Source organism: Hippocampus zosterae, chromosome 2 (genome assembly GCF_025434085.1).
Source record: "Hippocampus zosterae strain Florida chromosome 2, ASM2543408v3, whole genome shotgun sequence".
Taxonomy (NCBI): Eukaryota; Metazoa; Chordata; class Actinopteri; order Syngnathiformes; family Syngnathidae; genus Hippocampus; species Hippocampus zosterae.
In genome coordinates, this window is record NC_067452.1 from 27,975,411 (window position 1) to 28,001,124 (window position 25,714).

Sequence of the window (25,714 nt, forward strand, 5' to 3'; positions counted from 1 at the left end):
ACAAACGCACACACCAAATAGCAAATGAGAGTATAAACACACTCTTATTGCCATGGTAGCCTTGCAAGAAAACAGATGCATCAAACGACGTGATAACAAAACACCAAGGCAGCCAAACACCCACGCAACATTTGAAACACTAAAACCATCCTGAGAGAGGAGTAAAGGGGTCCTTAGAGGTGATGATGTGATGCAAACCTTTTCCTATCTGACACAGTCTTTCTTTAAACTGACCAGACGTCCTCCTTTTTTCCGTGTTTTGTTTTTAGAGCCTATGGTAAACATCAGGGATTTCTTGACCACAGACTTCAAGGGTCTCTGTTCGTGCATAACGCAAAGGTCAGTCTAACTTTGCGCATGAGTGGAGTTTTCTTTCTTTTGGCATTTTCAAATCCTTTTCAACCTCTATTCAATTGAATATACTGTACAGGGATCCCTCGGCCACTTTGCACTCCAAGTTTTGCGGCTTCAGTTTTTTTGCGTTTAAAAAAAAAATATATTTATTTTAAAAAATACCGGCATAATGTATCGGCACCCATAGTGCGAAAAGACGCGTTGGTTCATGTTGAAAGAAGAGCTGACATGACTGATAGGCTTTGTGCATGCCCGCTCAAATTGGTTCCCGGCATTGACCTATGACAGCACGAGTGGATTTATCCCGAGAGCTGATTGGCTCCGTATCATCACCAGTCTGTCAACTGTCTCGCATACGGTATCTTAAGATAAGATAAGATAAGATAAGATAACCGTTATTTGTCCCACACTGGGGAAATTTGCAGTCTGCAGCAGCAAAATTAATTTTAAAATCAGTTAAGTTGTGCTCCAACCTTTTGCTGTCACCAAAGCAATGCGTTCTGGGTATGTGGGAGCATGCTCGTCCTTCCACGAAGATGGCACCATGAACACATCACAAGAAAGCCATGACACTGATAGCTCAGGCCAAGGCTGAAGTGACAGCCAAAATTGTCGTATTGGTAAGAGTTTTTTTCTTCCCACCAAAAAATAAAAATAAAATAAAATCAGACAATTGTCTGATAAAAAAGATACCTAAAAACGTTTTCAACTAATAAAACAAGATGAATGTCACAGCGCTACCCATCACTATGGTTTTCTCCAATTTAAAAACCTCAGCTACGCCGTCAGTGCCTCCAGCCTACGAGTAAAGTGAGATGTTTGACGCAAAGTGTGTTGTGCTCTGACAAGTCAACATTTCAATTTAATTTGGGAAATAATGTAGGTTGAGTCTACCAGGCCAAAGAGAAATGGAATTGGAGGTTTTAATTACGGTAAAACTTCATGCTCAGCCCTACTCCACACCAAGACGTTTCCCTCCAGCCTCCATCCAATGCCCCCACCCCACACCCCATGATTACTCTTCTCATTGATACAACATATGAGGGAAAACTGAATGAGAGGCTTGTGCATGCTTTGAGCATAAGGAGAAAGATGCTTTGCAGGTTTGGTTTCCCTCTTCTCTCTCTCTCCCTCTTTCTCTCTCTCTCTCACCCACTTACACACTCACACTCTCTCTCTCTCTCTCTCTCTCTCTCTCTCTCTCTCTCTCTCTCTCTCTCTCTCTCTCAGGAGCACTGTGAGGAGGAGGAGAGCATTTTTTGAACCACATGTTGCTGTGCTTGATGTGAAGTGCTGCAGCAGCCTTCTTTTTCTCTTGCAAGCTGGCTTGATTCTGCCCCCCCCACCTGTAGCAACAGTCCTCTTCCTCGCTGCTCGCGGAACGCAAACACAAAGCTGACAGAGCGTGGTCGGCGAGGAGGAAAGATCTCTTTCATCATAAGTGGACTTGTGAGTCAGAGAGCTCCTCAGTGCAGGCTCGTTGACACAGATGAAAGGTAAGACTATGGCTGGCCCCATCTGGCTTTGAATGAACGTATATGTGCAGTCTCTCTCTCTCTCTCTCTCTCTCTCTCTCTCTCTCTCTCTCTCTCTCTCTCTCTCTCTCTCTCTCTCTTTCATTTATGTCGAATAATGTAGAAAAGGTTAGGGAGATGATTAAAGGTGGTCTGTCGTAGATCTTGATGCTCTTGATGCTGCAGCCTATCATCCAGCTGCCTTTCAACTGGTGGTTACCACAGCAGCGGCGTGCTGTTTTGACACTGATGAGTTTAGAGTGCTGCGACGATCCTGATGTAAAAGCCCGAGAGTTGTGGGGTTTTGAGGGAGACGAGTGAGTCATCTGAGCAAGGAGGGGGTCTACAGGTACCAAAATAGTAAAGACCAGAAAGTGAGAAGGTTGCAAAGAGACTTCCCTGAAGGAGCATCGAAAGATACATATCTTTAATGGTGTTTTTGTGCATGGCAGTTATTTCTTGCCAGTCGGTATCTCAGTGCTGGTCATTATGCTGCTTGAACTCATCCTAACAGTCACACTGCCTCTACAGGTCAGTATAGATCAATATAGGCCAACAATAGTAGTCCTATATGTCAACCTGCCACACCATGAGACCATTTGCACAATCTATTAAATGCCAATACGATAGTTGTACGAACAAGTGCTTTAGGCTTTACCAAAACAATCATGCTTAGATTTGTTTGACACTGTTTAGAGAGCTGTAGTTATTTCACAATGGCATACAGACTGAGGGCAAACCTGCCATAGGCATTGAAGAAAAAAATCGTTTATGTCCGTGGTGGCTATCGTGAGTGACCGCAGCTCCGATAATTAAGGCAGATGATGTCATCTATTAGAAGGAATAAATGCAGAACCCCCCCCCCCCCTCCTCCTAACCCCACGCGCATATCCCTAAATACCAGATAATGCAATTGGGTGTCTGCAATTACCTCTACCTGTCTGTGTCATAATAAAACCACACTTGTTTGCAAAGAAGATATGATAGCTGTTCAGATTAAATTTGCAGTAAGTTCTGCTTGCTGTATGCACCTTGGGAAAAAGCTGCTCCAATTTCAAAAATAATTAAGGATTAGAAAAAGGAAAAGAATGATTTGTTGAAGAGCAGAGCTTCTCTCTGGTGCGGGAAAAATGAAGACATTTGCGAGGAGCTGGAATGAAAGTTTTAAAGAGTGAATTTATTCAATGTCTACTGAATTAATAAAGTCTTAATATGCCACAGAACAGTATGCGGTACGTTATTTTTGATAATATGTATTACAATCCATCCAGCCCTGGCTCCCCTGGCAGCTTTGTTTCACTTTAACGTATACGAGGTAGAAAATATTAGAGACCGCTTCAAACATTTGCAGCCATTTCTTACACTTGCAAGGAATTCCTGCACCCAAAAATAGCGTATAATTGTATTGTTAAATATCAGCATTGTTTGATAATCAATCATGTTTAATGTCCATCACTTTGAGTGGACACATGAGAGCAAATCACTCAATAGCTTACATCTGGATGACCTCTGCAAGAAGTGCTTTTAATCCAGTCGATGCGAGACTTGCCTCGGCTGCGTAGATGTCTTCTATTGTGGCTTTAAAGACAAGAGGCTGCTGGCTCACTTTTGGTCAGCCTGCGGTCTAGCAAGCTGAGCCGTCTCTATGGAAATGGCTTTCGTCATAAGTTCCCATCAAGCCCTGTGATGGAGCTCTGTTGTGTGCATTTCCCTGGATTGCAGGTGCAGGAAGCAACATGAGCAATGATAGGGCAATTGCAAGAGCCATGTGGGATTTTATTGATTCATTTCCATAATTGGGAACGCTGCCTTTTTGCGCACATAATTTTCTCTCTCTCACATAAAACAGATTGTTGGCTATCCTCTCTTGTTGTATCATTGGAGTGTTTTTTTTAGGCTACAACATTCAATGCCTTTACTGCGATGCACTTGACCAGTCTCGAATAAATAAGCGGATACAATTCCACGAAGCCTCACGATAATAGGATGATTTCTCTCCACATATTTTGAACTCATGTTTTAATGAGTTGCGATAGAGAAGATGTTGCTCCACTGTCAATAGCTGATGAGACATGTTGTTCTTTTTTTTTAAGACCGCAAACTAGTTCAGATTGAATCCACTGTGCCTCTGCTGATGAAACCAATGCAGGCACTCGATTTTGCCTCACTGATTTGATCCACAATCAATTTCACATGATCATCAGTTGATAGCATATTATGTTCATCCATAGTTGAAACAAATAATACAAGAACAATTGAATTTTTACACCCGTGAAAAGTTACATCAAGTTTTAATGCTTTTTAACCTGTAACCTATCATTGATTTTTCCAGTACCGTAGTTCCAATAGGAAAATAAAACAAAATCCATAAAACACGTCAGAGGTGCACCTGCGTCCCCAAAGGGATTCCGATCGACCCCAGAGGTTCCACTGCATCCTCTTGTCACCTATCCGGAACAGAAGGAGTTGTCATGTAATGATTGTTTCTCTCTATCATGTAAACACTCCTAACGGCAGTGCCATGCCGGGACTCATCAACAAGGAGAATCGTAGTGCTCTGCCTCTCAGTGTCTCTGACATCACTTCCTGTGTCAGGGGCTACACTCAGGCCATGACCGCTTCCATGACATATGAAAATATTGAGGATCATGCCATTGAAGGTAAGTTGATTATTATTATTATTTTTAATCCTCTGAATAGGCGTCATTACCCAATGTCATTATTCTATTTCCTCTCTGATTGCTTTGCAGGTATCTTCATCTATCCACTGGAGGAAAAAAACATTGTCGTGGGCTTTGAGGCAATGATCTCCAGTCAGATTATCACGCTGCAAATCAAGGACAAAGCCAAGATTGATGACTGTTACCACAATTCATGCAGCACACCAAATGGTGCTCCGCCGAGTGGCGTCGGTGAGTTTGAAGATCTTTCTTCTGTCTCCCGTGTCTTCGATTGTTTTATGCTTCTGTACATGCACAGCTTGCAATGGAAGGGTAGTTTTATAGAAAGATCAATCGAGATCTATCTTATCAACCTATCACCGTTAATATTAACAAACACTATAAGCACATTACAGGCATTACAACACTGGTGTCAAACTCAATGCCTGGAGGCCAGATTTGGCTCACCACATCATTTTAAGGCAAATCATGTTGTGCAATGTATACTTCATACTTCCTGCAAAAACATCCAAACTGCAAATTGTATTCAATTTTAATAATGTTGATATCGTGCAAGGATTTTTAAATACAATCTCACCTTTAAAATATAGTACTAATGTATCTTTTTTTTTAATGGCTTCTGCAATGAAAAAAAAATGGAATGCTGTATGTACTCAATTTTATTTCGTCAAGTGGACGCATAAAATAAAAGCATCTGGATCAAGATACATATTGTAATTACCGGTAGAATACACATCTGAAAAAATGAAGTAAAAGAGAAAAGAACTAATGCAGCTGGTCTTCCAGGACACATACTTCTGGATGAGGATTTGGAGAGGACAGTGCTAGTAGTAAACCTGGGGATCATTCCTCCTTTGGAGACAGTCCATATTCTGGTCAGTACCTCCTGCGAGTTGTCCAGTCTTCCCAGCGGCGGCATCAGTGTGACCACACCGCCAGCGTGCACGCCCCGCGTACAAAGGAGCATCAACGAAGAACAGGGCTTATCCCCAAACTTCTCCAGAATGTAAGAAATGCACAGAGAGGTGTAACTGCAAAAGCACTTTTCTTTAAAAACGCCAGTCCGGAACAAATGTCATCATGTTATGCTTTCTCTAGCTATCTGCTTTACATTTGTGTGCTAGAACTGGGAATTTAGTTCAGTTGTAAATTCCTGTTTCCAGGAGAAAATTGTCTCTGTGGTCAGTCAGTATTTTCTTTCTTTTAGGAGGGATAAATCCCAATGTGGCTCCAGCGCACACGATCGTGCTCCCACCCCAGCTCATTTTTGCTTGTTGGATCTATTGGAGGATGAGGCCATCAACTCTATGGACTATCAGTTCAACTTCCAGCTGGAGATACGAGCCCCCTACCTCCTCGCAGGTCAGTTGTATTTAAAAGTGACTTGATCTGGCCAGCGCTACACTATATTAAGCGAGTGTTCTCCGTGGCTTGTTGAAGCAGGAACCCTTCCTCAAACTCTGACGCTGAAACTATAAACCCATCCTTGGGAGAATAACATCCTAAAATGCAAGTTCTCTCTCTCTCTCTCTCTCTCTCACCCACACACGCACACACACACGCACTCACGCACAGACAACCCCCCAAAAAACCCGTGGACTGTGTTTCTGAATTTTAACATACACTACTTTGTAAAATATAATCATGCTATCATTTTTAGATGAGAACACTTGCCAAAAAGATCCTACTTTATATCAAAATAGAAGACAGGTCATTTCATGTAATCAAGAAAACTGTAAAAACAACACAGACACAGACACACACACACTCACACACTTATTCAAAAACAAACGTCTTGGTGGTAGTAATAATTGACAATAATTTGCCAACATGGTAAATTGAGCGCATATACCATCAGTGCACAATTTTTCCATACTCTGCGTCTTTCTCACTGTTTTCTGGAATTGAGTGGAAAAAAAGTGAACGGGATTGGGATTTTGAACGGGATTCCATAACAAAAACAAAACCCAAAAAGTACTACAGTAATGATATAGTGGAAACTCTAAAACTGAAAATATGTGACGTTGCTTTAGTTTGAATCTGAAAAATATACATTTCCGAAGTCTCTCAAAATGTTTCAGTTTGAAGTGAAAATGTCTGCATTCGGGACTTGTACACAAATATAAAATCAAAAACTCCCCAATGGAGGTAGCAACTAGTCATGATATCATATTTACGTTCAAGAGACAGATGAAGGCTAACGGAAAAAAAAAAATTATGTGACATGATTGTTGATATTTGTGTAGGTGTGGAGAGCCCGTCTCACGCCATCCGAGCCGATGCTGACCCTTTGGCCCGTTCAGCCACCAGTGTGGTCATCACTCTGGCGGACAAGTACACTTATGACTGTCCTGTTAAAATCCTCATCTACCCTAGCGGTACGTCTATACAAGGTCACACTCAAGATAGTTTAGCACTCACTCCAAGCCTCCTCCAGGCCCCTAATGATTCATTTGTGTGTTTCGTTTTCAATGTATGAGGGCCATAACAAAGTCCTTGCATTTAGTCCACCCGAGGATGCCACTGCGTGGGTTGAGATGCGCCGCGTCTTTGTTGTTATTTTCTCTCCTGGTGTCATCTTGTTGAAAAGCACCCATGGGCCGCTTGTCTCCCTGAAGCAACAACCTTCTCTGTTGATCCGCTATCGTCTCATAGAGGCTTTGTTGGCAGACAGACCCACAGCTGGGGGTGGCCAATTTAGACAGATGGATCAGTGCATGACTGGATGGACGGATGGATGAATGGATAGATAATAGTGCTCAAAAGCCGATTTTAATCTGTGATGGCTTTATGTGTCCCGACAGATGTTTTTGCTGTTGAGTTTAAAAAATGTCTTTGCCTAGCTGATCAGAGTTTTGAAATAAGTTCATTTTTTTACCTTACCTCTGAATGCTTGTTAATGTTTTAGGATGTGTTGTAATTTGCTGCGATGACATTTTAGGAAAAAAAAATCCACCAGTTGCTGCACCTAACCCTTAACTCATTCACTCCCAAAGACGTTTTCAAACGTCTTTTCAGACTTGGTCCAGAATTGGCTGGGACTGAATGAGTTAATTCATAAATATTACTGAAGGGATTCCATATTATTCCATTAGAATTATGAAAACTTGACTTATTCAATGAGGGAAATTAGATATCATTTAATTTATCTCAGTTTAATGCTTGTGAATATGGGAGGTTCCAAACAAATAGGTTGAGATGAAGACTAAACAAACTACCCTGGACTTTTGTAGTTTTGAATTTTGTCGTTGTTGCACTGACATTCTTGAGTGCATTGTTTTTTGGTTGTTTTTTTGGGCATATGTGCATCTGCGATGTTGTTTTGTTTGTTTTATGTCTAGTGTTGTGTTTTTGTTTCTTTTTAGTTTTTGACTGTGGGGATCTTTATTTCCTCATATGTTGATGTTTGCAAAAACAAATGAAAAAAAGAGGCAAAGTCCACCACCATTTTTGATTGTGCCCAAACCCATTAAGGAAAAGATTAGTGCCCTGGGCCCAGAGGGAATAGCTGAGAAAGGACAAGGTCAAACAATTAGACACCACAGAAAGGACAGGACAACAGATAATGAGATAATAAGATAATGAGAAAAGCTCGTGACACACGTTTTTTTTGTGTGGTTGGAGTACTGTCCCACTTCCCGCACATGCAAAGTGGCCACGGCTTGCTCTAAATAAACCATTCGGACAATTTTGTACCACTGAGCTATTTTGTATCTGAATCAATCCAACACTACGATTGGCTGGCAACCGATTCAGGGTGTTCCCCGCCTCCTGCCCGAAGACTGCTGGGATAGGCTCCGGCACCCCCCGCGACCCTAGTGAGGATCAAGCGGCTCGGACGATGAATGAATGAATGAATCATTCCAACACAGATGACTTAGCGTGACACAATGTGGTTTCCTTCAGAACCTCACGTGCCTCAAGTGCTCATTGAGAGCGGCGACATGACGCAGGATGAATATGATGAGTTCATCCATGGCCGCAGCGACTTCATCAAGGCCACAAAGAAGGACTCTAGCAACGAGAGGAAGGTAAGGGTGTCATTCAGCAGCTGCGCTGAGTGCCTGAGCTGATGAGATCCATGTCACGGCATATGTGGTTTGACGCACAACACAATGTGATGGTCTGCCCATTACAAACGTGCCTCAGCAAACAGTATACAGCATTTGCTCAAGCTTTTTGAAGGTGTATGTCAGTATCATGCTACTGTGATTGTAATTGTGTAAATTCGGAAAATTTACAGTGAAACTCATCTTGTCAATTGCTTTTGCAAGAGCATGCGTGTAGGCATCGCAAAGGCAAAATTGTTCTTCAGAGCTTTCGCCTGTGCGGTCATTTGTCCCAATATTATTTTACTTTATGTTAACTGTTTTGTAAAGCGCTTTGTTACAGCTGCTGCTGTTGTGAAAGCGCTATATAAATCAGCATGTATTGTATTGTGTATTGTAACACACTCTAATGCAATCAAATTGCGTTTCCATGGGAACTCAGCAATGGATCCATCCAGCGCACTCGGCCTGGCATTTGCCTGTCACGTCCACCGCTGCCATTGAAGCTCATCACTCATTACTTTGTTAACTGTTTTGTTAAGCGCTTTGTTACAGCTGCCGCTGTTGTGAAAGCACAATATAAATCAGCATGTATTGTATTGTATTGTATTGTATTGTATTACGTCTCCTCTCTGTTCCATAGGTGGAGGCCATCCACAGGCGTCTGCATAAGGACATCCTCCACAACCCTGTGGTCATGCTCAACTTCTGTCCCAACCTCAAGCCTGTCAACTCCGACTTAAGGAAGGTGCACGGAGAGTTCATCTTCCTCATTGATCGCAGCGGCAGCATGAGCGGTGTCAACATCACCCGCGTGAAGGTACTTCGCTCACTGGAATTATTATATTGTTATGTCATGCACGAGAAGGAACGGAGGTCATTTCATAAAACCCATCAAGCTGCGTGACTATGTGAGGTCCCCACATTTAACGTTTATACACAATGTACATTATAAATTGTAGGTTTGCCATGACAATATTAATGGTTAAATTTGTCAGGACAAAACCAACTGCCTTAAAATACATACTTGCGTTAAGTGAAATCCACAAAGACTCATTTTATTCCCAAATAAAAATCACGACTGCTGTTAAGTCATAAAAAGGCGTATTTTTATGTTTAGAAGATCGACTTCAGTGTTAAATGTAACTGTTATTTTCAATTAAATGGTTGCTAATTTAATGTTAAGCGAGGTTGTCGGTATCTGTTGAATGGAACTAATAAAGGAAATTAGTTTTAAGATTAAGCCATCAGTCACTCAACAAAGTCACTTTTAGAGTCAAAAAATCAGTTAGGTAACTAAGTGACTCTTTCAAGGTAACTGTGACAACATAAGTTACCGGTGGCGAGAGGTCAAGGACCAGGTTAGATTTCTCCGTCACCTATTTTCTTCTCTTAAGATGAGCAGGTTACTTGCTGCCCCTCCGGAAGTGTTCGCAGCCCTATATGGACCCTTTTGGTCGGCACAAGAGCTCGGTTTTGTCTGAGGTAGTTACTTCCACAGCCTTTTCGACATGCTTCTCACACATTTGAGGTGTCACTCTGTCACAGGATGCATTGGTGGTCATTCTCAAGAGTCTCATCCCAGGCTGCCTCTTCAACTTAATAAGCTTTGGCTCCACCTTCAAATCTCTTTTTTCCAGTAGTCAGAACTACGAAGAGGTACGGTTGAGGACTTGCGGTGTTGCATGTGATATTTGTTGGTTTGTTTGTTGTGTTTGTTGTTGTTTTCACTGCTTCTGCCTGCTCGAATATGAGATACATACAGTGCTGTAAAGAGTATTTGCTTTGATTATAGCATTTGACAGTTGAGCAGTGTGTCGTCTCAGTACGTTCAGCACGTGTGCTTCCGATGTTTGAAAAGAGATAGAATGACTTGATTGCGCATGATTTTGAAGCCTCATGTTGCGGAACTAGGGTGGCGCGGTGGACGACTGGTTAGCACATCCGCCTCACAATGCAGAGGTGCTGGATCCAATTCTGGCTCCGGCCTTCCTGTCTTTTGCGGGTACTCCGGTTACCTCCCTCATCTCCAAAACATGCATGGCAGGTTAACGGAGCACGCCAAATTGTCCCTGGGTGTGAATGTGAGCGTGAATGGTTGTTTGTCTATGTGTGCCCTGCGATTGACTGGCAACCAATTCAGGGTGTACCCTACTTGTTGCCCGAAGACAGCTGGGATAGGCTCCAGCATGCACGTGACCCTCATGAGGACCAGCGGATTAGAAAATGGTTGAATGGATGTATGTTATGGAATTATTTATATGATTTATTATGTATTTTTTTGTCATTCAATGTTTATCAAAAATATTTCTCCGCCCCCACACCATATAGACACACACACACACACACACACAAATAATTTATGTACTCTCATGAAACACATCAGGCTGACCAGGATGAGTTTCGCCAAGACATAGAAAACAGTGACGTGCTTCCTCAAATTCGAATTTGAGTCTTTGTACAGTCAATTTTGGACCTTGTCATGCAGACAGATGACAGGTCATGACATACGTTAGCTGCTCTTTTTTTTACTGTGTAAGGTAAACATACAGTATGTTGAATGGTTGGCCAGGGGTGTTGTGCCTCTATTATGTGTTCCTCAATTGCTCTACCTCGTGGGGGCGATGGTAAACCTAGTCACAAATCTGTAAAAATGACGGAAGGGGATACCATTTTCGAGGCCTCGAGCACTGTTTGAGGTTCAGAGCATAGTGCCGTAGAATTTTTTAAAAATTGCCTGTGGCTAATTGTAAATTCATTCATTCATTCATTCATCTTCCGAACCGCTTGATCCTCACTAGGGTCGCGGGGGGTGCTGGAGCCTATCCCAGCTGTCTCCGGGCAGTAGGCGGGGGACACCCTGAATCGGTTGCCAGCCAATCGCAGGGCACACAGAAACGAACAACCATTCGCACTCACACTCACACCTAGGGACAATTTGGAGTGTTCAATCAGCCTGCCATGCATATTTTTGGAATGTGGGAGGAAACCGGAGCACCCGGAGAAAACCCACGCAGACCCGGGGAGAACATGCAAACTCCACACAGGGAGGCCGGAGCTGGAATCGAACCCGGTACCTCTGCACTGTGAAGCCAACGTGCTAACCACTGGACTACCAGGCCGTTAATTGTAAATTGTTTCTGAAAATAAAATGCAAAGTGAAAGTGGATCCTTGAAGTCACAACACATTTGTCAACCTCTGCAGGACTGCTTAATCGATCTTTTTTGTGGCTCTTACAATATCAACTCGGGTTCATATTTCAGGCAAGTCAGTTTCCGTGATGAGGGCAATGGGGAGCTTTTTAGAATTGTTATTGGACTGAACCAAAAGCAGACATATTACTCAAGAGCTGAAGTGGGGTATCAGGAGAAATAAGCTGGATAAAAATGATATTTTCTTTTATTTTCCTCTTGGTAGCATTTTCAGTGATCTTCGCATATTAGAACGCAAAAGACACGTTTATCAAAACCAAACACGGTAAACGCCGCATTACGCCACAGGACTGAATTTTCAACAAACATACCATGCATTTTTTTTCCTTGCCTTTGGATGAAGTCTGAGTACCTAGAGTGAAGCCACACAAATAAGGAGAACAGACAAGTTTGACACGACTACAGATCTGATCCCAGTACCTTCTGGCTGTGAGGCAATCATGCTAACCACTCATTTACTTTGCTGCTTGTTAGTGTAAATTGGAATTTCCCCCGCTGGGACACTAAGTGTTGGTTTGATGTCCCCCCCCCCCCCCCCCCCCCCCCCCACCTCAACATGATCCAGGAAGCCCTAGCCCTGGCTTGCGAGTACGTTCGTAAGATCCGAGCTGACATGGGGGGTACAAACATCCTGGCGCCCCTCAGATGGATTCTGAGACAGCCGATGTTTCCTGGACACCCCCGTTTGCTTTTTCTCCTGACCGACGGTGCGGTGGGCAACACTGGCCAAGTCATCGAGCTGGTGCGCAGTCATGCGCGCTACATCAGGTAGGTTCACTACGTGTATGCGTTGTCTTATGTTTCACAGCGTATGCTCACGATGCTCTCTTGGCCCCATGGAGAAGCCTTTGAAGGATTGGCAGGGTTTAATTGCAATGGCTACTCATTACTGGAGCTTACACCTCATCAAAATGCAATCTGTGAACATATGGAACCGAAATAACATCTGACTAATAAGACGTCAAAGACAAAATAGATTCAGAGCACTGTGGGAAATCATCATGTTTTCCTGCTAGGCTGTCAGTCTCAAAATCCTTGTGTGGAGTTTCTGCGGAAATGGATCAGGCCTACTTAAATGCCTTTGTCTCCTCGTTGTTATGGAATGACTGCCCCAAAATGGTCATGCACACAAAGCCTGCCAGTTCAGATGTCGCTCAATCTCTCTTTCTACCCCGTGACATTTACGTTTTACTGGGCCTGTTTTTAAGCTCATCTCCTGGATGTTTTTGTCCGTGTTTCTCATTTGGGTTGTCCTCAGCATAACTGAAAAACTTGTCTTGGAAGTCAATTTTAGATGATGAATCTGTTTCGAATGCGTGGAACCCAGTTGGGGGTCGCTCAACAACAAAAACAACAACAACAACAGCAGCTGACTTTGAGCCCAGAGGCAATGTACACTGTGCACTGGTTGCCATTCCTTCACAGCAACAAACCAATGAACCTAACATGCATGTTTTTTGACCGTGGAAGGAAGCTGGAATACCCGAAGCAAACCCAAGAGCGAACAAGAAAACCCCATACCGAAGAACCCGAGCCAGGATTTCACTGTGAATTAGACACACTTACCGCTGTGCTTTTTCTGAATGACGATCACACCAGTGATCATGGATGGAAAAACAAAGATTGTTATGTGGCATCGCCAGAAAATCATATCACTGACTCAGCTTTCTATTTGCTCTGAATAATTTGCCAAGACTGCACAGAGCCATAAAGGGACCTATTTGAGAAACGATCTGGGGATTGTTATGATATGCAATGTTTGACGACAGCATCTCTCACCATTCACGCCTAAGTTATGTTGGCACAGATGCTTTACGTTCGGCATCGGGCAGAATGCTTGCAGAAGACTGGTGCGTGAACTTGCAGCAGTGTCCAGAGGAACAGCTGAGTTCCTCGCTGAAGGCGAGAGGCTCCAACCAAGGGTAGGTCCGGTCCTTTTCCCAATCGTCACAGTTCCAATGTCTCATGAATCTATCACCCATCTTAATGATGCAGAACTTACTACCGGTACTAGTACAAAACTATCTTATCTCTCACCTCTGAATATTCATCAGTTCATGCATCGAGCGTTGAGTTGGTTGGAAAACTCAAGTATTTATGCTCCAACTTGAAGGGAGGCCATGATGAGAGCTCATTCTGTTGGAATGCAAAATACAGTCGTTAGGATACCTTGCAGCGACGCCTACCGCCATCAAAAAGAGCTGTTGGGTGGAAACTCTCATTAAGATTCCATTCAGTTGTAAGAGACTGTGTTTGTTATTTGCTGGAGGCAAATTCAGTGAGACTTTTGGGAATAGATGAAAGGACGGATGAGAGACAAAGACAAGCCAAACAGTCCACAATTCAATGTCATGACAACTTCTGGTTTACATTCTTGTCAAGAATTTTGGCCTGCTTCCGGTAAATAACTGGAAGAAAGGCAGCGATTTTCTTTTTCCCTGCTCTCGAACAACATTATATGCATTGCAGATGATAAAGACTCTGAAGAAGACCATGTGTCCGGTCCTCAGTGACATTTCCATTGATTGGCTCTTTCCTGAGACCAAGGAGGTACTCCTTTCACCAGTGGGCAACACCTTCCTGTATCCTGGGGACAGTCTCATTGGGTACGCCGTGGTTTGCGATGCCACCCGATACCACACCAACCCCAAACCTGTAAGTCTGATGTTTTGGGTCATGGGAATGGTCCGAGTAAAACATTCCAGTTCCTCCTTTGCAATTCAGGTGATAGCATTGCAGGGGGTCCGGGACCCTCATGAGGATAAAGCGGTTCAGCTAATGGATATATGGAAATATATTTGTGATATTTTTGTTTTCCACTTGCGAGGGTAAGGAGGCTCTCAAAATGGCTGGCAGTGAATTACAGACTTTTGTAATTTCTCATTTTAAAAAAAGAGCATTTAAGCAACAGGTTTTTCCTCATGAGATTGTTGGGTGAAATTTGAAGCTTTTTACTTGTGTGTGTGGTCTGAATGGGTGGCAACATTTACATACACATGCAGATAATAGCACTGGGTTTTGAAAAGTTTTGAAAACCATGGGCTGTGGCAACAGATTGTTAAAAAACAAAACAAAACAAAACAAAACAAAACGAGACTGCCTGGAAAATTGCTTGTGAAAAGTCACAAGCTACATTAGTAGGTGATCTAAAAAGTTCATATAGAACACTGGTGGCAAAGTGTCATTTCTATAGCGTTGCCATTTGAAAAGATAGAATATCACGTTTACAAATGTGGGGGATGTACTCATTTTTGTGAGACACATAGTCAGGGGTGTCAAACTCAGGTCTTGGAAGGGCCGCTGTCCTGCATGTTTTCAAAGTCTCCCTGTTGCAACACACCTGATACAAATGATCAGGTTCAATGTCAGGCTTCAACGGACCTTGCTGATGATTGATCATTTGAATCAGGTGTGTTGCAACAGGGAGACCGGAGTTCGACACCTGTGCTCTCAGTGGTCATGATGTTGTGGCTGGTTGCTGTCATCTGTATAGAATTTTGTCATGGAAAATACCCCAGAAAAATCGACTCAAAATCAGGACATACTGTGGTTGTCGTTTTTTTGGGATGTGTGGAGGTGTCGAACCCTCTTTATTCACTTTAACCAATCAAACAAGAATGGCTCCTCAACACACTTGTGACACGGTCAACAGGACAAAAGACGACGATATAGCATGATGCGCTCCGTTGGCTCTGGCGGCTCCGTCTTTTACCACTCACAAGAGGAGGACCCGCTGAAGACCTCTGCTGATGATCAGGCATCTTGCAGAGAAACACCCAGCGAGGTTCTCCATGATGACTCCAACCAGGAATCCATGATGAATGCCGCCGTGGAAAATGACTGTTGTAAGAACCTCACTAAGCTCACTTTCTGTCCATAGTCTAAAATCATTTTCTAAGAGAGCCAAGATTCCAATATTACAGGCCAATTCATGATGTTTTCACTTGAGCGTCTTTCTTGTCATGTCTGGTCCGCTGTCAGCGTTGGAGGGTCAGACGTCAGCACGAAGGCGAGCGTACAGCACCAACCAGATAACCGAGCACGTTCCAGCTAAGAAGTACACATCCAGTGATCCCAGTTCCGTCATGCCAAAGAATCCTCTTAGGCGAGCTAAAGTCCAGGAGCTGATTGGACACATGAATCCGGAACATGAGGCCCAGTGGAAGAGAGACTACCAGGTAACACATACATTGACTGTAAGGAGAATATTGAGTAAGCCGGCACTTTAACCCCTGAAATTTTTGGAACACCTTTCATTGTATGACCAGTACATTAAAGTGGTGTGTGGAAACTTAAAAGATGTTGTTTATTCATTTGGGATCATTCATTTTCATGAACCCATTTGTTTTATTTTCAGCCACAGCTGATTAGTCTTTGTGCCGCATCTTCGAGAGAACATCCAGCAGGCGTTCCCCTTCCACTCCATCATCACCCGTCAGGTGAAGCGGGTTCGGAAATGCCGACATCGGCTCCGGTCCGGAACACTGCTGGAGAGGATGGTTCTAGATCGTCGACAGATAGCCCATCTTCAGGAAGTGCGGGAGATGCAGGTGATAACTCTCGACCAAAGTCCAGAGACATTTATTGGAACCTCTGATTTCAACGCCCCTTCAGTTTGAATCAACTGTAACAGGACTGTTCTGTAGAAGCCTGCACGGAAGGTGCGGGGGGGAAGGGGGGGGGTACATGCCCCTTTGCCCCTTGATACCTAAAATAGTTAACTAGTCTTTTAATGAAAAGAAGTATATTTTAATGAACTCATTTTGGGTAAACCCCTAGTAACACACCTCCCACTCCAGAATAACCTTTAGAGTTGTCACATAATTGGACCTTGGCTGAATTTATTCGGATTTGGGGCATCGGGTTCAAAAGAGGCCAAATTATCTCCATGTATCGCTTTAGGAATCAATCTGCCTCATTGCAGACGGATACAGCCACCAGCTGTGTCAGGCTGAAACGCCACAGGAGAACCGCATCGCAGACGTGGGCTCGGCGGGCCAGCAGAGAGGGGAGTGCAAGGCCGTGGTGTCAGGTCTGCTCTGCGGAAAGCCTGTCCAGTGGGAGGTGCTCTTTGACGTCGAGCCCTTCCTGAAGGGGCGGGAACGCGAGGAGAAGGTTCACGAGGAGCTGTGGAACGAGACCTTCCACCATCTGGCCGCACGCTCTATCATACAGGACTTTGAGCACATGGCAGAGAGGGAATGCGACATTGAGCACGGTGAGGCCAAGTTCCATGAATGACTCGCATGAAGACACGTCAAATTCTGACATTTACACGATGTAGGCTGAAATATCTTGCAAAAAAATTGGCTAAACATTATTGCACAGTGTCCAGGAGTATTTTTCCTCTCACCCAATGGGGAATTAGTACATAAGTGGGTAGTGAACCGTGAAAACGATAATAGCAAAGTAGATGGCACTTGATACCACAGACTGGTAGAAATGAAATGTGATATAATGCAGCATATTCTTATGCGGCTTCACAGGCTCTGGCAGGAGGTACCACGTTTACGCCATTCACACCAGCAAAGCGTGCAACATACTGAGCAAATACACTGTGTTTGTTCCCGTCGATCTGGACACAAATGAATATCTGCAGACATGTATTGAATATATCAAACTTGGTGAGTTACATCTTTCATTGTCTGGTATTCACCCTCGCTATGACAAGTGTTTTATCCTGCTGGCTTCATGCGTTATTTAACATTGGGGCTAATGAACATAATAACCACCCTGACACTGATGACCCGAGGCTAGGCTTGGCAAAGTTCCACAAGAAAAGAGCCACTTTCAAGTAGTGGCTGAAACACTATCATGTCAAAGTAAAAAGGAAAGTTTTAGCACAGATTAACATGAGCTAACTGTTGCCAGCGTTAGTTTCTGATAAGCAGCACACACTCAATCATCTAGGCTAAGTTGTTGAGTTTGGAGATGTAGAAGTAGTCGAAAGCAGTGAACATTTGCTGCCTAAATGGCCACATCAAGCGCATGCAGACACTCGCCCGGCAAGATCCAGCCGACTTGTCGGCATTGCAGCGAAAGCCAGGCTGGCCATTAATCCAGCAATATATCAGGAGAGATCAGCGTTGGTTCAATTGCATGAGACAATAAATAATATTTTACATTTCTTTTTTTTTTTGGGAGAGGCATCAAATTGTATGTCTCATGCAAGACAATTTCCTTTGTCTCAGACTTAATCATGTGACCAGCAATCTACACCTCCTCTATGCTTTGTGGGGAGAAAATAATATTTTTGTTATTATTGTTTTGATTACTGTCTTACCATGTTCCGTGCCTCTATTGTTGAGGCGACCAATCTGAGTTGTGGCCGTAAGGTGGTTGGTGCCTGTCGTGGCGGCAATCCTCGTACTCGCTGGTGGACACCAGCAGTAAGGGATGCCGTCAAGCTGAAGAAGGAGTCCTATCGAGCCTTTATGGCCTGTGGGACCCCAGAGGCAGCTGACGGGTATCGACTGGCCAAGCGGACCGCGGCTTCGGTGGTCGCCGAGGCAAAAACCCGAGCGTGGGAAGAGTTCGGTGAGGCCATGGAAGCCGACTTCCGGACGGCTTCGAGGAAATTCTGGTCCACCATCCGACGTCTCAGGAGGGGGAAGCAGTGCACCACTAACACTGTGTACAGTGGGGATGGGGCGCTGCTGACTTCGACTCGGGACGTTGTGAACCGGTGGGCAGAGTACTTCGAAGACCTCCTCAACTCCACCAACACGCCTTCCTTTGAGGAAGCAGAGCCTGGGGACTCTGAGGTGGGCTCTCCTATCTCTGTGGTTGAAGTCACCGATGTGGTTAAAAAGCTCCTCGGTGGCAAGGCCCCGGGGGTGGATGAGATCCGCCCGGAGTTCCTCAAGGCTCTGGATGTTGTGGGGCTGTCCTGGTTGACACGCCTCTGCAACATCGCGTGGTCAACGGGGAAAGTGCCTCTGGATTGGCAGACCGGGGTGGTAGTCCCTCTTTTTAAAAAGGGGGACCGGAGGGTGTGTTCCAACTACAGAGGGATCACACTCCTCAGCCTCCCTGGCAAGGTCTATTCAGGGGTGCTGGAGAGGAGGGTCCGTCAGGAAGTCGAGCCTCAGATTGAGGAGGAGCAGTGTGGTTTTCGTCCCGGCCGTGGAACAGTGGACCAGCTCTACACCCTTAGCAGGGTCCTTGAGGGTATGTGGGAATTCGCCCAACCAGTCTACATGTGTTTTGTGGACTTGGAGAAGGCGTTTGACCGCGTCCCTCGGGGAGTTCTGTGGGGGGTGCTTCGTGGGTATGGGGTACCGAACCCCCTGATACGGGCTGTTCGGTCACTATACCACCGATGTCAGAGTTTGGTTCGCATTGCCGGCAGTAAGTCGGAATCGTTTCCAGTGAGGGTAGGACTCCGCCAAGGCTGCCCTTTGTCGCCGATTCTGTTCATAACCTTTATGGACAGAATTTCTAGGCGCAGCCGAAGCGTTGAGGGGGTCCGTTTTGGGGGCCTCAGTATTACATCCCTGCTTTTTGCAGATGATGTGGTGCTGTTGGCTCCTTCAAACGGGGCTCTCCAACTCTCACTGGAGCGTTTCGCAGCCGAGTGTGAAGCGGTTGGGATGAAAATCAGCACCTCCAAATCTGAAACCATGGTCCTCAGTCGGAAAAGGGTGGAGTGCCCCCTCCGGGTCGGGGAGGAGATCTTACCCCAAGTGGAGGAGTTCAAGTATCTTGGGGTCTTGTTCACGAGTGGGGGTAGGAGGGAGCGGGAGATCGACAGGCGGATCGGTGCAGCGTCTGCTGTGATGCGGACGTTGTATCGGTCTGTCGTGGTGAAGAAGGAGCTGAGCCAAAGGGCGAAGCTCTCAATTTACCGGTCGATCTACGTCCCAACCCTCACCTATGGTCACGAGCTATGGGTCGTGACCGAAAGAACGAGATCCCGGATACAAGCGGCTGAAATGAGTTTTCTCCGCAGGGTGTCCGGGCTCTCCCTTAGAGATAAGGTGAGAAGCTCAGTCATCCGGGAGGGGCTCAGAGTCGAGCCGCTTCTCCTCCACATCGAGAGGAGCCAGATGAGGTGGCTCGGGCATCTGATTCGGATGCCTCCTGAGCGCCTCCCCGGTGAGGTGTTCCGGTCATGTCCCACCGGGAGGAGACCCCGAGGAAGACCCAGGACACGCTGGAGAGACTATGTCACCCAGCTTGCCTGGGAACGACTCGGGATCCCCCGGAGAGAGCTGGAAGAAGTAGCTAGGGAGAGGGAAGTCTGGGCTTCCCTGCTAAAGCTGTTGCCCCCGCGACCCGGCCCCGGATAAGCGGTAGATGATGGATGGATGGATGGATTACTGTCTTTCATCATGAATGTATAGCTCTTTGTTACAGCTGCGGTTGGTGGGCAGTGGTGGATAAATAAAGTTGAGTTGTAACCACATTTTTACAGGACATTCAATTTAAGAAAGGCATTTCAGTTGTGGGGCGGCCCGGTAGTCCAGTGGTTAGCACGTCGGCTTCACAGTGCAGAGGTACCAGGTTCGATTCCAGCTCCGGCCTCCCTGTGTGGAGTTTGCATGTTCTCCCCGGGCCTGCGTGGGTTTTCTCCGGGTGCTCCGGTTTCCTCCCACATTCCAAAAACATGCGTGGCAGGCTGATTGAACACTCTAAATTCTCCCTAAGTTTGAGTGTGAGCGTGGATGGTTGTTCGTCTCTGTGTGCCCTGTGATTGGCTGGCAACCGATTCAGGGTGTCCCCCGCCTACTGCCCGAAGACAGCTGGGATAGGCTCCAGCACCCCCCGCGACCCTAGTGAGGATCAAGCGGCTCGAAGATGAATGAATGAATGAATGAATGAATTTCAGTTTTTTTTTTTAAGGTAGAACTAAATACAAAGTTACTCCAGCTGGGGCACAGCAGTTTTTCTCTATGCAGCCCAGGCACAAAGTTCTCCTCTCAAAATACATTAAAGTGACTTCACCAAGCTGAACAGGAAGACAAAAATAGATGTACGCTGCGGAAGACCTTGCACAAGGGCGGACTGCTCATTTCAAATTTAACAAAAATCTAAAAAAAAGATAGACATACATTTGTAAGTATTTTTGTTGTAATAATGTATTTCCATTTTTATTTTTTAAATGTATGTCTCTTTTAAGGTGACACAGCAATTGACATGCTGCCACTTCTCTCTTTCTCATATTCAGGTGACTGTTTAAAAAGAAGCTCACGCTCCAGTTCAGGAAGCAGGAAGAGTCAAGCTTACTCCGTTGGCCTGGGCCGCTCTCAGTCTGGTGGTGTGTCGGAAGAAACTGAAGACATGTCTAACAGTACGCTACTTTTGATCTCTAGTAGCCACAAGGCTTCTTGAATTGCATGTTAGTAGAAGACTGCTGTGATCAAACAAAGGATGCACATTTTATGCATTCGTAAGGGGACCAAAAATGGTATCCCGTTCTTTAGTTCTCTTATAGATGAAATATCAAGATCAGCTTATTATTGCAGTCTATAATTGTTTGGCTTTTATGCAATGTGTCATAAAAACAACTGGTGCTTTGCGGTGATGATCATGTCCGAATCAAAAACACAGCACAAATTCATGTCCAATTTTGCGGGTTTTCTTGTGGCAGGCTTAGGAGACGGCATTTCTCCCTGCAGCACTCCGTCCTCATCCAGCTGGGAGAAATATAACTTCACAGAAGGTACAAACAGAAAATCCACTTCATTCAGATTGAAAATGTGTGTCACGATTGTTCCTTTATACCCCAGGCCGTTACAAAATACCTCATAAATTGCCAAGATCTTGGGATTGGCTGGTAACCAGTTTGGAGTGTACCCTCTCATCTAATGACAGCTGGGATAGGCTCCAGCATGTCCGCGAACCCGGTGAAGAGAAGCCGTTCAAAAAGTAAACTAAAAGGAAGCATTTTTAGAATTAAAAAAAAGAAACTAATAAACACTCACAAACCTGCTTTAAAAATTAATTGAATTAAAAAAAAAAAAAAGAAACGTTCGAACAAAATAAAAAATCCCAGACTACGTCAACCCTGGTTTGGATACATTTGGATTCATCGATCACAACAAACCCCGATCTCTGACACGAACCCTGAGAGAATATTAAAGGCTTTCTCAGATCTTCTACAAAAACAATGGATGAATAATGTCCCCAAGTTTCAGCGGTAGCAAACGTGCAAATACTGCCGGCAAAAACAAGCCACGTGCGTGTCCACAGTGCGGTTCATTTTTATTCCCCCTCTCCCATCTTCATCTCCTAGGGACTCAAAGGAGTCCATCAGTGACATCGGACCAGTCTCAGAAGTCTTTGGAGAGTCTTTTTTCTGCCAGGTTGGTAGCTGGGGCTGGCATGAAGCATTGCTGTAACGTTGCTGTGTGCTGTTGACGCCACGACGTGGAATTCGTTTAGCTTTTTTGTGTGTGTAAGGTGTGTGGTTCTAGACCCGCTCCCCGATGCGAAGTACCTCAAGATCACATCTGGTGTAAATTGGCACCAATCTAAATGACATTGTGTTGACTTGAGACCTGTGTCTTTTTGGCCAGGTTAGCGCTAAGCAGGACTCGTCTCCTGACAAAGGCCGCCAAAGGATTCATGAGCCGATCCCATAGCAAGTCCGGTGATTCCATGGGAGAGAGTGACAACGAGAACAAGGACTACATTCCTCTGGTGGGGATCTGAATTATGTGACCAGAGAGCGATTATGGCTCCGTTCAAACTGCAGGGTTTGATGCCCAATTCGGAGTATTGCTGCTAAATCAGATCTTTTGATGTTATTTTTCACATTACAAAAACAAATGTGACTTTGAATGTGAATTCAGATTCAGAAAACTTTATTTATCCCCGTGGGGCAATTAGAGTTGTGCGAGAACGGCTTATTATCGAGACGGTCAGAGTAAAGGAAAAATAGGATGAGAGTAGGGCTGTAGGCTTAGCACAGTGAAAATGCAACGTGCTTGTGATGTGACACACATGTGCAGGAAGCACGACGTCGAGTGACGTGCACAGAAGAGTGCAGTGACGCTCCTCTATCTCCTTCGTTCATTGTAACCGTAGCAAATGAAACGTGTGCATGGCTGAAATATTACTGCTACTAATATTAATAATAGTAATAATACAACATTGTATTTGATATTCCACAGGTGTTGCTGCAGCTGGCGTGCGGCGCTTTCCCACTCGACCCCGCCCTGTGCGACACCATCAACGTGCCCATGGACAAGCTCAAGTGGACATCGCCCTTTAGCAGCCACCGCACCAGCCTTGGACACCTGTCCCACTCGGGCAGCCGGCGCGCAGAGAGCGCCGAAGGAGATTCAGGATCATGCGACCAACAAACGGGTTTGAAAGATCCTCTCCCGTCCGCCAGATACCAGGAAGACAACGAACCGGGCGCTCCGGTGACAAGCTCACCTAGCGGTGCCCAAAGGAGGATGCTGGACCCGGAGAGCCTGGTGTGGGCAACGGCAGTAGCCCTGGCTTGGCTGGAGCACAGCTCTGCTAGCTACTTCATAGAGTGGGAGCTGGTGGCCGCAAAGGCTAGCATATGGCTCAGCGGCCAGGACATCCCGGAGGGCCGAGATGTGGCATCGGTCAAGGCGGCGGCCAACCAGCTCTTCATCATCCTCAGACACTGGGATGACAACCTGCAGCTGAACATGCTTTGTTATCACCCCAACAGTGTGTGATGCGACTGCACCTGCCTATGCTTGTCTCTCTGAGGTCCGTCAGTGTTGTGAGCCATGTGCATGCACTTTTTTCTGTGTGTGTGTGTGTGCGTGTGCGTGTGTGTGTGCGTGCGTGCATCTTACAAACATATCAGAGTCAGAACGTTTACATGCAGTCTTGCTCCACTGAGACATTTATTTAAAGTGCTTGCAGATGAAAAAGTACACATGCAGAATGTGCAGAACAAAACGAGTGTAGGCTACCATCGATAGCACTTTGCCTCCTTATCGTACCCTACTCGAGACGTGAACCTCTTGTTGACCTACTATGCCACAGACGACCCAAGAATCTCTTGACTCCTACAAATAATTATTTTGTTGTACACATCTGCTGCAAACATGAACCACATTTACAGTATATTTAAAAGTTTGAACGACATTTCACTGCTGATGCAGTGGTACAATTGCTTGAATGCAGTGCAGGCAGTGTGAGTTCAGTTCCCACTTAGAGATGGTATGAATGTGAATCAGGATTTTTTTTTCATCTCTATATGTGCCCCATGACTGACTGGTGACCAGTAAAGGGTGCAGTCAGTCTTTTGCGTGGAGTCAGCTGGACAAAAAAAAAAAAATCAATTTGCGCAGACGTGCAAAAAAAACAACAAAAAAACAAAAACAAACACAACCTGTAATATGCATGTCATACCATTAGGTGGGGACATCCCTATGAGAAGAAACAACATGCATGCCCTCCAATCACTTGTTCTCTTTTGTCGTGTGGAAGTAACGCGAGTCACCTATACATGTTAGCGATGTAGTAAACGTGCCCTTGGATGGACGTGTAAACACAACAACAGCGCTGTGGTTGACTATTGTTGTCTTGCCTGTAAACTACGTCAGCATGAACACTTGTAGATGTGCATGTTTCCATCCCACATCTGAAGGATCTAAAGCACTACACTACCAAATAATCTGTCTTCAGATGAAAAAAAAAAGTATTACTGTCCTGTGTTTTAGAATTTGATGATCAACAATGATCAACAATGTCTTCTATTTTTTTTAATGAGAGAAGTACATTTTTTAGATGAATTTTTTTTGCACCAACTCCGAATATGGCCTTGTTTTTTCACTCCCACATTAGGCTTTCATAAAAATAGAATAACAATAATCTAATATGGAATATATTTGATAATAATTATGAATTAAGGGTAAAGTTCAGCAACAGGTACATTTTCTTCCTGAAACGTCAAAGCTATAAATTACAATGCATGTTAAAATCCATATTGCACATGCTTTAATCGGTCAAACTTAAAAACCAAAACATTAGATGTCAATAATCTGATGTGCTAGAAAAAAAGGAAATACATTTTTGAAACCAGAATTAAAAAAAACAAAAAAACATTTAGGGTCGCATGAAGCCCTCTGTGATTAAAATCAGTGTAATTTTACAAGTGCATTCTTTTTTTTGGTACAATTTCAGTCATGCCTCCGTGTAGCTTAAAAGGTGTGTTCCAAAAGTTCATGAACACCATGTAAACATATTGAAGGAGCGTCTTCTTTGTTGAGCAGTGTTATGTTTGTAACCTAACCAAGAAATATGATCGACTGTAAATGTTTACAATTATTCATGTAGCAAAACAAGCCAAGGCAAAGAACAAACTTCAACGTTAGTAGCCATTTTTACTCAAAAGAAAAACAAAAAGCATCAACAGTGTGAAAAACTCAATTGGACTGTTTTTGTTAATAATTTTTTAAAAAAATTGAACTGTTAATCTATATTGTAGTAGAATAGCACTACATAGAAATCTGGGACCTACTGCGTCCCGGAAAACGAAAATGAGCCTTAATATGTTTTAAGGCCCCCACAACAATGCCACAAAGGAACTAACTTACTAAATATATCTTGAACAAACTGACAGATCACGCATGACCTGAAGCATAATGTTCTTGACGTTTACAAGTGAATTATTCATTATAATATCTATATTGTTTGCAACAAAATATCCATATGACCAGAAAAATACTATTTCTCTGTGTAAATGACCACAGAGTGTTTTTTCAGTTTTCTGAATATTTCTGACCATTATGTGAAAATGGAAAACGAAATTGTTAATTGGTAAATGAATTTAAAATGTGTTCTACAACTAAAAGTGTTGAATTTATTAGATGACAGTTGATTTAAAATCTTACTTTGCTTGTGGCCCAAAAATGAGGATTTTGCGGAGAAACTGACTAGTTCAAAATATCTGCAGCATTTATTTCCC

General features: G+C 44.3%; 1 protein-coding gene across 2 annotated transcripts; it reads left to right on the forward strand.

Moving 5' to 3' along the window:
* Nucleotides 1-1,556: 1,556 nt before the first annotated feature.
* Nucleotides 1,557-25,471, forward strand: vwa5b1 (von Willebrand factor A domain containing 5B1). Of its 2 annotated transcripts, none has more exons than XM_052059397.1 (22): nucleotides 1,557-1,850; nucleotides 4,386-4,528; nucleotides 4,619-4,780; nucleotides 5,336-5,555; nucleotides 5,757-5,911; nucleotides 6,796-6,927; nucleotides 8,456-8,580; nucleotides 9,242-9,418; nucleotides 10,147-10,257; nucleotides 12,377-12,579; nucleotides 13,619-13,733; nucleotides 14,281-14,466; nucleotides 15,464-15,656; nucleotides 15,793-15,989; nucleotides 16,169-16,361; nucleotides 16,736-17,029; nucleotides 17,298-17,435; nucleotides 20,981-21,103; nucleotides 21,404-21,475; nucleotides 22,049-22,118; nucleotides 22,332-22,455; nucleotides 22,929-25,471. In XM_052059397.1, the coding sequence occupies exons 2-22, from the start codon at nucleotides 4,390-4,392 to the stop codon at nucleotides 23,469-23,471; spliced, it is 3,672 nt and encodes a 1,223-aa protein (XP_051915357.1). In that variant the 5' UTR covers nucleotides 1,557-1,850; nucleotides 4,386-4,389; the 3' UTR covers nucleotides 23,472-25,471. The 2 variants fall into 2 exon arrangements, with proteins under 2 accessions (XP_051915357.1, XP_051915358.1); XM_052059398.1 differs by having other exon boundaries at nucleotides 1,558-1,850; nucleotides 15,464-15,653.
* The last annotated feature ends 243 nt before the right edge of the window (nucleotides 25,472-25,714 follow it).

Excerpts from the sequence above, each read along its gene's own strand:
- vwa5b1 (XM_052059397.1), top strand. The coding sequence starts at position 4,390 with ATGCCGGGACTCATCAACAAGGAGAATCGTAGTGCTCTGCCTCTCAGT. Across the intron at positions 14,467-15,463 it reads ACCACACCAACCCCAAACCT|GACAAAAGACGACGATATAG; the intron begins GTAAGTCTGATG and ends CACGGTCAACAG. Across the intron at positions 22,119-22,331 it reads GAGAGTCTTTTTTCTGCCAG|GTTAGCGCTAAGCAGGACTC; the intron begins GTTGGTAGCTGG and ends CTTTTTGGCCAG.